The sequence below is a fragment of the Mus musculus genome, chromosome 6 (genome assembly GCF_000001635.26).
Source record: "Mus musculus strain C57BL/6J chromosome 6, GRCm38.p6 C57BL/6J".
Classification (NCBI taxonomy): domain Eukaryota; kingdom Metazoa; phylum Chordata; class Mammalia; order Rodentia; family Muridae; genus Mus; species Mus musculus.
In genome coordinates, this window is record NC_000072.6 from 39,515,145 (window position 1) to 39,527,418 (window position 12,274).

The 12,274-nt window shown below is 44.5% G+C and overlaps 1 protein-coding gene across 10 annotated transcripts in view; it reads right to left on the reverse strand.

Moving 5' to 3' along the window:
- Dennd2a (DENN/MADD domain containing 2A) overlaps positions 1-12,274 on the reverse strand; it is a 95,772-nt gene that overhangs the window by 52,771 nt on the left and 30,727 nt on the right. For 8 of the 10 annotated variants that reach the window (XM_017321484.2, XM_006505840.4, NM_172477.4 and 5 more), the window contains one exon: positions 7,512-8,615. In XM_017321484.2, coding sequence (XP_017176973.1) covers positions 7,512-8,615 — 1,104 coding nt within the window. Of the gene's footprint in view, positions 1-740; positions 781-7,511; positions 8,616-12,106; positions 12,264-12,274 lie in introns of those variants that run through there. The other 2 variants (XM_030255296.1, XM_030255298.1) reach the window with 2 other exon arrangements.

Below are 12,274 nucleotides of genomic sequence, written 5' to 3' on the forward strand. Positions count from 1 at the left end.
GGAGCTCTCCTGGCAGCGTTATTAAACGTACGCCATAAAACACACATAGCCAAGCTCACATTACTGTAGGAAGCTTATCTTTGGAATTTCCTGACACATGAGGGGCTAGGCTGGGCCCGTGTCTTTGCAGTTAATTTCCTGAGGTTTTGGAGAAATGAAGAAAAGGAAGGGGGCAGGTAAGGGAGGAGAGGAGGGGAAAGAGGACAGAGAGAAGAGGGGGGAAAAGGCGTTTCCCTCAAACCAAGACTCAGCATTCCCTGGTGTGGTGGCTGGGGTTTGCTGATTGGCCCGTGAAATACAGTGACTTCAGCCCGTAGCCCCCAGACTGGCTGTGTCACTCTAAACCCTCAAGCCTCAGAATCCTCCATTTCTTTCTTCAGCCTTGGCTTGGCTCTCCTGACTCAGAGAGGCCAGGCCGTCTGCCAAATGTAAGAGCGAGCCATTTTTCTTTCTCTACAAGATAGGACCACAACAAAGAGCATTCTTTTTTTTTTTCTCTTAAATGTAGACTGTGAGCATCTTGCCCTAATCACCTCCGTTGTAGTATTTTAAACAAAATGAGAAACTTAGAGTCAAAAGTGCTAAAAGCACAGCTGATGTGATCATATTCAAACTAGCCAAGAAAAATTTCACTGTTGGATTGAAACTAAGAAACTCTGGCTGCTTAGAAAGAAAATGCTAGACTGCTAAAAGCAGCAGATTGTAGCAAGGAGGGAAAGATAACGAGATCAGTGACTCACCAGGCTGATCGCTTGCTCGCCTGTCCAACCATGACACACACGGACAAAAGATCTCTGTTTCCAGAACCAACCTGCCCTAGGGAGGGGCTAGGGGGGCTATCCCCCAGAGAAGCCACAAGGCTGTAATTAAGGCAGCCAGGCTTTTGCACTGGGCTGGGGAAGGGCTTAGGAGTTGGAGGCTAAGGCCACGTGGGTCAGGGAAACCTGAGTGTAACATGCACAAGGCTCTGGGTTCAATGCCCAGCGCCACAGCCAATTCTTCCAGTTCTTCCTTCAACAACAAACTTTACCAATGCACTGGGGAGCTGGTACAGCAGTTCAGAGCAGTTGCTCCTGCAGAGGATTTTTTTTTTTAAGATTTATTTATTTATTATATGTAAGTACACTGTAGCTGTCTTCAGACACTCCAGAAGAGGGTATCACATTTCGTTACAGATGGTTGTGAGCCACCATGTGATTGCTGGGATTTGAACTCGGGACCTTCGGAAGAGCAGTCGGCGCTCTTAACCACTGAGCCATCTTGCCAGCCCCAGGACCCAAGATCTATTCCAGCCACCTCATCAGGTGGCTCACAACCACCTGGATCTCCACCTCCAAAGGATCCAATACCCTCTCTGGCCTCTATAGGCACAAAATCAAAGGGTACAAACAGAGACATACAAATAAAAATAAATCTTAATTTAACAACAACAACTAGCAGGCTGGAGAGATGGCACAGGTTAGGAGAACTGGCTGCTCCCTCCATGGTATATAAATGTAATTCCCAGCACTCCCAGGGTAGGTAACAACCCTATGTATCTCTAGTTCCAGGAAATTTGAAACCATCTTTTGGCTTCCATGGGTCCCAGGTTTGTATGTAGTAAACACACATACATGCAGGCACAACACCCATGTACATATTTTTTTAATTAAGCAAATTTAAACAAACAAATGAACAACAACAAAACAAATATACTGGATCTGTGAGTGTGAAATCAGTCTGGTCTGCATAGAGAGTTCCAGGCTAGCTAGGACTGATTTGTAGGAGATCTAACAAGAATCAAAGTCAGCGGGGAAACGATCTGGCCTAAGTGAGGTTCAGCATGACTTAAGAAGTCCTGGTTCAAACTTCTAGAGTCTGACACCAGGCAGTTGAATACACCATAGTTCTTTCTGGAAAAAGGCTTCTTGGTAACAATTTCCTCAGCCCCATGTGCACAGTAAAGCTTAAGGCACGGTTGCATCAAAACTCCATTGCAAACTGCATGTGGCCTCTACCATGAACACAGGTTCTAGAGCTTAAGGGCCTAGGATCTGGTGTGGTCCCTTATGGAGGTAGCAGAGAGGTCACCAGGCTGTAAAGTACACATGAAATCTCCTGTTAAGGATGGGTTCTGTTGACTGAGAAACAAAGCTAAAGATGAAGGTCTAGGAGGGGGAGTATGGGATAAACACTCTGGGGGGTTTTAGTGAGGCCTTGTCCTATAGATACCAAAAGTCAAAATCTACATGGTGGATCTACAAGTTGCTTTCTTACTGTGGTATGTGTACACGTACATACATACATACACACACACACACACACACACACACAATTAAAACTAAATCAAACCCTGGGAGGTGGGACAGGAGTTAAAAAAAAAGAAAAGAGAAGAGAAGAAAAGAAGAGAAAAGAAAAGATATCTTTTAAAACCAAGAAGGAAAGGGCTGGAGAGATGGGCTGGTGGTTGAGAACACTGGCTGCTCTTCCAGAGAACCTAAGTTCAGGTCCCAGCAGCACCTGGTAGCTCACTCCCACCTGCAGCTCCAGTTCCAGGGCATCCAATGCTCTCTTCTAGCCTCTGTAGGTAACAGGCACACCTGAAGCTGACCTGTATGTACAGGCAAATACTTATACTCATAAAAATGAATAAGTCCTTTAAAAGTTATCTATAATACAATACTATGGTGACATCATAAAAGCACAGGTAAGATCATCTGACAGTGAACCCCTAGAAAAGCAGAAAGATGTTTCTCTAAGGTGTCTTTAAAAGACAACATAGAGGTTGGAGAAATATCTCAGTGGTTACGAGCGCTCACTGCTTCTCCATCGGACCTGGGTTCAATTCCCAACACTCATAAGGTGGTTCACACCCATCCATACCTCCAGCTCTTGAGGATCTGATACCATCTTCTGATCAACGGAGTCACCCAGGATGCAGGTGATACACATATATACACTCAGTCAAAACACTCATACATAAAATACAAAGAGTGAATCTAAGAAAAAAATTAAAGATAATATTAAAAATTCCTTAACTTTTCATACTATAAAAGAGGAATAAATCACATTAAAATTACAACAAAGGAGTCAGGCATAGTAGTGCATGCCTTTAATTCTAGTACTTGAGAGGCAGAGGCAGGTAGATCTCTGTGAGTTCAATGCCAGGCTGGTCTACATACTTAGTTCCAGGATGGCCAGAGCTACATAGTAAGACCTTTTCTTGAAAAACCAAAACAACAACAAGACAAAAACAAAATGACAACACAGGGCTAGAAAGATAGCTTAGGGGTTAAGAGAACTCATTGCTCTTGCAGAGAGCCTGAATTCACCTAACAACTGACTATAACTCCAGCTCCAGGGGATTCAATGCCTCTGGTCTTCATAGGCATCTGCACTCATCTACACATACCTACACTCATATACATAATTAAAATAATTTAAAAATTGCAGCAAAAATATGAAGTCACTTAAGAAGAAACGAATGTACACGATCCTAATTTAAAACATGTATTGGAGTTGTAAAATATGATAGCAAGCCGGGCAGTGGTGGCGCATACCTTTAATCCCAGCACTTGGGAGGCAGAGGCAGGCAGATTTCTGAGTTCGAGGCCAGTCTGGTCTACAGAGTGAGTTCCAGGACAGCCAGGGCTATACAGAGAAACCCTGTCTTGAAAAACAAAACAAAACAAAACAAAAACAAACAAACAAAAAAGATAGCAATAGAGAAAATATTTAGAAATTAGAATACAAGAATTTTATATATAAATAATTATGTATGCCCAATGACACCCTTAATCCCTGTATTTGGGAGGGAGAAGCATCTCTGTGAGTTTGGGGCCAGTCTGGTCTATATAGGGAGCTCTAGAACAGCCAGGACACCAGGACACACACACACACACACACAACTTTAGAACATGCAAACTTTTTTCCTCTCAGAAGACAACAGGAAAAATCAAGTTATCTGAGCCGAAAGCACTTTAGCTGACAAATGATACTAAGTAGGTACAGGACAGAACTTAATGTCTGGAAACTTCTATGGACTGCTGAGGGAGGACTATTTTAGAGGTGGGCAGTGGATCCAAGGTGATATAATCAGATTCAAGATCAAGCTTCAAAAGTAGGACTGAAGAAGTTACTTGCTGGATTAATCGGGGTCGTGTGACAAAGAATATCAGAGAGAGCATCTAGCTCTTGGGTCTGTTAACTAAATGAAGGGAGATGCTGTTTAATGAGATATTGGTTACGGTGAGAGGAGATGGTTAGTGGTGGCCTGGAGTGACAACCACATGGAGATCTAGACACTCATCCAAGCAAGGAATGACCACACACATCTGAGACTGACGAAATCTCAACTGGGAAGCCAGACACTCACAAGACCATGCAGAGGATGGGAGGAGACCATCAAGGAACAAGTGCAGGCAGGCAAGAGAAGTCCTTGGTTTGAGCCTGGCTGGTGTAGGAGCAGGTTAGGATACTAGGTACTATTCTTTTTGTTTTTTCAAGACAGGGTTTCTCTGTAGTCCTAGCTGCCTTGGGACTCACTCTATAGACCAGGCTAACTAGTACTATTCTAACAGTATAAGGAGTCAAGAAATTCTTGAGAGCAGCTGGAAGGAGGCCTCACCTGGAAGTTCCTGACCCAGACACCAAATGAAAGCAATGTTTCATGATAAATGGTGTAGATGATTTTTAATCCAGCAACAGGCTGCTCTGGAAAGAGATCACATACGAAGACCTAAGTCTGAGTGATCTGGCTGGAATTCAGAGACATCTTTAATCCTTCTGGCTGGAATACAAGCCCGTTGTACACACCTTTAATCCCAAACAATTAGGGTAAAAGTAGTTTGTAGAAGAAAGCAGCCATGTTTGAAAGTGATGTCTAATTGAGGGGCAGACAAAGTGATGAATCAGAGAAAGATTCGACAGAATATGCCCAATTCTCATGAGAATAGCACAGGAAAGAGAACTCATTTAAGAGCAATGCAGGGAGAATCAGTCAGTGAGCACAGTGCAGGGGATTTGAGTTAGTTTATGTAGTTCAGTACAGGTCAGCAAAGGCAGTTGAAGCCAGAGAATAAGGAGCTAGAAGATTAGAACAAACTCCCAGACTTAGTTTGAGGTCAAAGAGAACAATTCATTGAGAACCCTAGAGAAGCCAGATTGAGTCAGTCAGCTTGGAGAGGCCTTTGAGACAGAACAGCTGAGTTGAACCAGCCAGCCAGAGTTCAGAAAGAACTAGAAAGGGTGAGCTTATCAGCAGTAAATATCCAAATCAACAATTACATAGAGTGAATAAAAGGTATTTTACAGGGTAATCAGCAGTTGTCCCAATACTAGGGATGTCATCTAAGAAAGGACAGAAAATTGGCTATTGTATTTACTGAGATGGAGGCTGCTGGTGGCCTTGGGCAATGGTAGATTGAGGATGAACGGCCAAAGCCCACGTGGAAGATGCCAAGCAAATTTAGAAAGCAAACAAGGGAATAAAATAAGTCATACATGGTGGCTCACTGTAATCTCAGCACTTGGGAAGCCACAAGTTCAAGGCCAGCCTGAGCTACACAGCCTGAGTTCTATGACATCTTGGTCTACAGAGTAAGACCCGTAGAGGGCTCAATATCCCGTATAGACAACCACTAGGGAAATCAGGAATGTTAAGCATGCTTATCACTTCAACAGAAGGATGTGTGTACCTGTTTTCCACCTAGAAGGCTGGAGAGGATGTTGTTCAAACCAGGTGATCTTTGCTGTCTGTATGGCCAAACCTCACCCAAAACCCCCAGAATGTTTCTGGTCTCCCCCTCCTAGACCTTCATCTTTAGTTTTTTGTTTTTTTTTGGTTTTTTTCCTCAGTCAACAGAACCCATCCTTAGGGGAGACTTCATATGTACTTTATAGCCTGGTGACCTCTATGCTACCTAGATAAGAGATCATACCAGTCTTGTTTTAATTTCTTCAAGCATCTCTTTAACTAGTTTCATACTTTAAAAAAATTTTTTTAAGACAGACTTTTCAGACTCTGAGGTAGCATGAATTGTTTATTTGTTTCCCACTTTATATATTAACTTTAGGACTAATAAATACATAGCTATCGGAGAGTGTTTCCTCTATCATTATGTTATTAATTCATCATATTTTTTCTCTGGCCACTATAATAACTATCCTGTGGGTCTGTGAAAAATATTCTCTTTTCAGATTTCAAATCAAATAAAGCTAGATTTTGTGTTGATAATTATGTTAAGAGAGAGACAGAGAGAGAGAGAGAGAGAGAGAGAGAGAAAGAGAGAGAGAAAGAGAGAGAGAGAGACAGAGAGACCACATCAGATCCTAGGCCCTTAAGTTATAGAACCTGTGTTCATGGTAGAGGCCACATGCAGTTTGCAATGGAGTTTTGATGCAACTGTGCCTTAAGCTTTACTGTGCACATGGAGTTAAGAAAATTGTTACCAAGAAGCCTTTTTCCAGAACTGTGGTGTACTCAAATATGTCTACAATCAACTGACTGGTGTCAGGCTCTAGAAGTTTGAACCAGGACTGGTTAAGTTGTGCTGAACCTAATTTCCTTCTTGCCTCTCAAGGTTAGTTTCTCTGCTGGCTGTAGAGTTTGTAGGGACCCCTACAAAGACCCAGCTGGGAGCGGTGGCACATACTTTTAATCCCAGCAATGGCAGGCTGAGACATCTTTGAGTTCAAGGCCAGCCTGGGCTACATAGAGAATGCCAGGACAGCCAAGACTACATACACAGACCCTGTAAAGAGAGTGGGTGCATTGTAAAGTGTACCAGGGTTTGATTCCTGAAACCCACAAGAAAGGTAGGTGGGCACTATAGACCACCCATGATCCTAGCACTCTGAAGGTGGGCGCTGTAGACCACCCATGACCCTAGCACTCTGAGGGTACAGACGTGGGATCCCTCTGCCAAGCTGGGTTAGTGAAAGACAAAAGATCCGGTCTCAGTAAATAAAACAATCAAGGAAGACACCTGATGTCAACTCTGACCTCCACACCCAGACAGTCAGTCAGACAGACAGAGACACTGATACACAGACACAGAAAAAGGTAAGCCGGGAAAGGTTTAAGTTAGTAAACTAGGAAGTGGTTGGGTTCACAACTTCTTCACTTAACCTTTGGTTACAATTATAAGTGCTTATCACACCTGAAATGTAATTTTGTTGTTTTGAGACAGGATCTCACGAAGTTGCCCAAGTTAGCCTAAAACTTGCTATGTTGAACAGGCTGGCTTTGAATTTATGATCCTCCTTCCTCAAACTCCCAAGAGCTGGGATGATAGGCTTGTACCACCGTGCCTGCCTCCAGAAGGAGATATTTAGAAGCAAACATTCCTTTGTGAGAACAGAAGCAAAACCCAGCAGTTAACACCCTTCCAGGTAGACCAACAAGCTGCCTCACAGAACAAACACTGACTGGCCTTATGTAAGAGCCCTGAGGTGAATGTGAGCCAGCAGGTGGAGAGGAGGCAGTTACACAGGAACACGGGCAGCAGCAGAGTCATCTGGTGAGCACCTACCTGTGGTCAGCACTGGGTCTCTGCCTCCCGGTCCACAGTCTTCTATTCACGGAAGTGGGAGGAGGGGAGGAAGGCAGCGGTGGGGGAGGGGGAGGCAGAGAGGGCAGGGGAGGCAGGTTTCTCTTCTCTTTCTTGAAGCTGATGCCTGGGCTGACATCCTTGTCCCCTTCTCCAGCATGTTTGAATGTTCTGCGGGGCTTGGGGACAGGGTTGATAAAAGGCTTTGGGGGGTACCACCTGGAGCCCCTATAGACACTCTCCTGGCCTTTCCAATCCTCTGAAATCTCAGGGCCCGGCTCCCTGACCTCCAGGTGGTGAGCTCTCCGGCCAGCTGCTAAGACACCCCCCTTCTCGTGGCTTTCAAGACTGGGCAGGTCTTCCTCTGTTTTGTCAGGCAGACAGTGAGGTGAATAACAAGTCCCCGGCATCTGAGGGTCCAAGCCAGCGGAGCCATCCTTCAAGGCCTTCTCTAGTCTCTTGACCTGTCTCAGCACAGAGAGATGGTCACTTTGAAAGCGTAGATCGCTGGGTTTCAGCTCACGACCTCGGTGCTGGCTGAGCTCTGGCTGTCCATCGATAGGCCTCGGGCCTGGCAACTGTTCTGTGTCCTGACACACAGTTCTTGCCCGGCTGTCATTTTGCAATCTCTCTGTTTCAAGCCTCATTCCATTCTTAGTTCTGGTGAGCTCACTGCCTCTTCTCTCTACCTTGCAGGATGGCAGGTGGTCCTCTTGGCCATCTGTTTGCCTGGCGGGATCGGAGGCGGGTGGCTCCTTCTTGCCTTCCCACTTGGATATCTTGTCCTTTATGCTGAGGGGCTGGGGCTGGGCTCTGGCTCGGGCGGATGGTCCAGAGTTCGGGACACTGTTAAGCTGCTTCTTCCAGGGTCTGCTGGCTTCTTTAGCGCCAAGGTCTGCAGCCGGGCCACTGATGATCATGTTGGAGCTGAGCATGTCCACTCTGGCCTCCAGCATGAGGGTGTGGGGGCTCCCGGAGGGACTCCTTCCCAAGGGCACTGCTGGATGAGTCTTCGGCAAAGGAATGGGCCTCCCAAGTGGTTGCCTTCCAGGTACTTCCCTAGTCTTTGCAACTTCTGCCTTGACCCTGTACCAGAGACACAGAGATATAAACACAGGAGGGGTTTGTAAGTTACAGTTCTTGGCCAATCATAGAGAATTGCCAGGACTCAGATGTAAATATTATATATAAATTGCCAGCCACAACACTGAAGCTATCACTTTTTAAAAAAAAATTTATTTTATGTATATGAGTACACTGTCGTTATCTTCAGGCACACCAGAAGAGGACATCGGGTCCCATTACAGATGGTTGTGAGCCACCATGTGGTTGCTAGGAATTGAACTCAGGACCTCTGCAAGAGTAGTCAGTGCTCTTAACCACTGAGCCATCTCTCCAGCCCTGAAGCTATCTATCATTTTTAAAAAGAGATTTATTTTTATCATCTTTAAATTTAATGTGTATGGGTGTTCTCCTGCATATCATGCCCATTAACCTTGTGTGTGCCGGTGCCCGGTGCCCAGGGAAGTCAGAAGTGGGGTCAGATCCCTGGAACTGGAGTTATAGATAGATGGTTATGAGCTGCCAGGTGGGTGCTGGGAACTGAATCCAGGTCCTCTATTAGAACAGTACTTTTAACTGCTGAGCCATCTTTCCAGCCTTTGAAGCTACTTAAAAAAAAAATTATTTTATTTCTTGTTGTTATTTCTTTCAAGACAGGGTTTCTCTGTATAGCCCTGGCTGTCCTGGAACTCATTCTGTAGATCAGGCTGGCCTTGAACTCAAGAGATCCACCTGCCTCTGCCTCCTAAGTGCTGGGATTAAAGGCATGCACCACTACGGCCCAGCTATTTTATTACTTTTGTATGTATGTCTTTTCTTGAGATTGGGTTTTTTCACTGGCCTGGAACTATTAGGCTAGACTGGCTGGGTAGTGGGCCTTTGGGATCCTGCTGTCTCTGCATCCCCATTGCTAGGATCATAAACTGCCATACCCAACTATTTCACACAGGAAATATCCATACCCAGCACAGCAATGACTAAAAACTAAAATAATGCCACAAGTCTGTAAGTCTTTGCCAATCCTAGGCTTAACAAACTGCCTTGAGGTGAGGTGGGAAGCCAGGGTGAGTTGAGGACTCTCTCTGGAGCATGTACCCCACTGAAAGGGCTCTCCAGGAGAGAGGTTGTTATGTCTACTTCCCTGGCAGGGCTGGAGTCAGTGATACCTGTTGCCTGAGTGAATGTGAGTCCACAGGGAGATCTAGATTTTATACATGGCCTAGCAATGCACCGTCCAATACAGTCTCTAGCAGCCATGAGTAGCTATTTGAACTCAAGTCCCTCAGTTGCCCCAGATGCCTGCAAGACACTCACAAACCCCATGTGGCAAATGGCTTCTTAGTGGATAAAAGAGGTCCTCTGTGATTGCAGATAGCTTTGTCTAGCATATACATGTGGAACTAGACTCCTCTAAATATGACTTTAGGAGGTCAGTACCACAAAGGTGCCAAAGACTCTTTAGGCAGAAAATATCTGAATGCTAATGAGAGTGAGAATATATGTGCTTAGAAATAGAAAACATTTGCACAGCATAGATCACGCTATGTATGGTATCTAGATGCGTGGGTGCTGTAAACAGGTGTGAAGTTAGCGGGGCACATTTCCCAAGTTTACATAAATCTGACTGTATAGTGACCAAGGAACTCCAGCTAAGGTTCACAGCAAGGCATGCATAGTTAGCCACTGCATTCATCCTGTTACTATAACTTTGCATTCTAAAGACCAGGAGTTGTTTATATAAAAGACCTCTCCCTTAGTTACATCATGGGCCCACAAATTAGGCTGCTGTTCTTGGTTGCACAGTATAAATTTCAAACTTGAGAGAGCACAAATACACTTTCCATGGTGATCAGAGTAGAATTTCTTTTTGAAAACAATTAGGATTCATAATAGTGCTTACAAAAGAAAAAAATAGTATTTATTTTATTTGTACTTTATGCAAGAGTGTTTGCCTGCATAGATGTATGTGTGCCACATGTATGCCTGGTGTCCCTGGAGACCAGAAGAGGGTGCCACACCCTTGGAACTGGAGTTACAGATGATTGTGAGCTGCTGTGTGGGTGCTGGAAATCAAGAGCTCTTAACTTCTGAGCCACCTCCCAATCCTTAAAGAATTTTTTAGGGCTGGTGAGATGGCTCAGTGGGTAAGAGCACCTGACTGCTCTTCCGAAGGTCCAGAGTTCAAATCCCAGCAACCACATGGTGGCTCACAACCATCCGTAACGAGATCTGACTCCCTCTTCTGGTGTGTCTGAAGACAGCTACAGTGTACTTACATATAATAAATAAATAAATCTTTAAAAAAAAAAAAAAAAAAAAAGAATTTTTTAGTTGTCTCCAGGATGGTAGATGAATTTAGATTTGAGGCAGAATCACCATTCATTGCTATTTTCCTGAGAACTGAAATGGCAGACAGGGGAGAATGTGACCATCCAGGTTAGTGTATGCTTGCTGGCAGCCACCAACAGAGCAGAATCCCCCAGTCACATATGCTACCTCACGGCTCTGGACAGGGGATGAAAGACTGGGGCTTGAGCCCTTGCTCATTTTCCTTCTCAACATGGAGAGTGAGCACAGGAATTGAGCTGGGTGGGCTCTACCACCGAACCATGTACCTAGTCCTCCTTTTTTCTTTTAAAAGGAGGAATGCTAGCTGCCTTCTGTAGACGAGAGCCTTCTGCATGCAGAAGCCGCATAATCTAGTTTGTTGTTACTGGTGTATGGTAGGTTGATAGTACATATGCATTTAATAAATGAATATATATAAAATAAGCATATATATTTATATATAAATATACTATATATTTATACAATGTTTATATATTATATAAATATATATATTTTAAAATAGAATAAACACATTTAAATATATAAATATGCATTATAAAACTATATATTTAGCCGGCCGTGGTGGCACACGCCTTTAATCCCAGCACTCGTGAGGCAGAGGCAGGCGGATTTCTGAGTTCGAGGCCAGCCTGGTCTACAAAGTGAGTTCCAGGACAGCCAGGGCTATACAGAGAAACCCTGTCTCAAAAAACCAAAAAGAAAAAAAAAAAATATATATATATATATCCCAAGGCACTCAACTAATTACAACTAACTGTGACCATTATAGTTTTCAAATACCTGGAGTGACTCAACAATACTCGAGGAAGAGACAATGGCTTGTTGGAAGAACATTACCAAGGTCAAGCAAGAAGCGTACAGGGCGATGACACTATTTTAACTGTCCCCAGGACTGACAGAGTGTCTTCTCCACGTGACTCTTATACCCGTGGGTGTCTGCAGTTCCTGTTTCTAGCGTCTGGGCTGCTGAGAGTTGTGATGAGATTGGTGATAGCAGAATATGAGCGGGGGGGGGGGGGGGGGGGGGTGAGGAGGGGGAAGGCTTCCCGCTAGCAGAAGATGGGAACAGCTACGGCTGCAAAGCTTTAGCGTTTAGAGAGAAGTGAAAAACCGTGATTCTATAGCTAGAAAAAGATACCCTGGCCTGGAAGGCACACAACACTCACTCAGCAATATCCAGACCTCTCAAGTCTCAAATGAAGGCAGTTCAAGGAGCCGTCTGACAGGAGGCTCAGGAGAGTGACATTCCCCGGTTAAGGAAAGGGAGTAGGTGCAAGTAGTAAAAGGGAGAAGTAGACAGGCCGTCAGTTCCTACACTCTTAGGGAGAACAGAA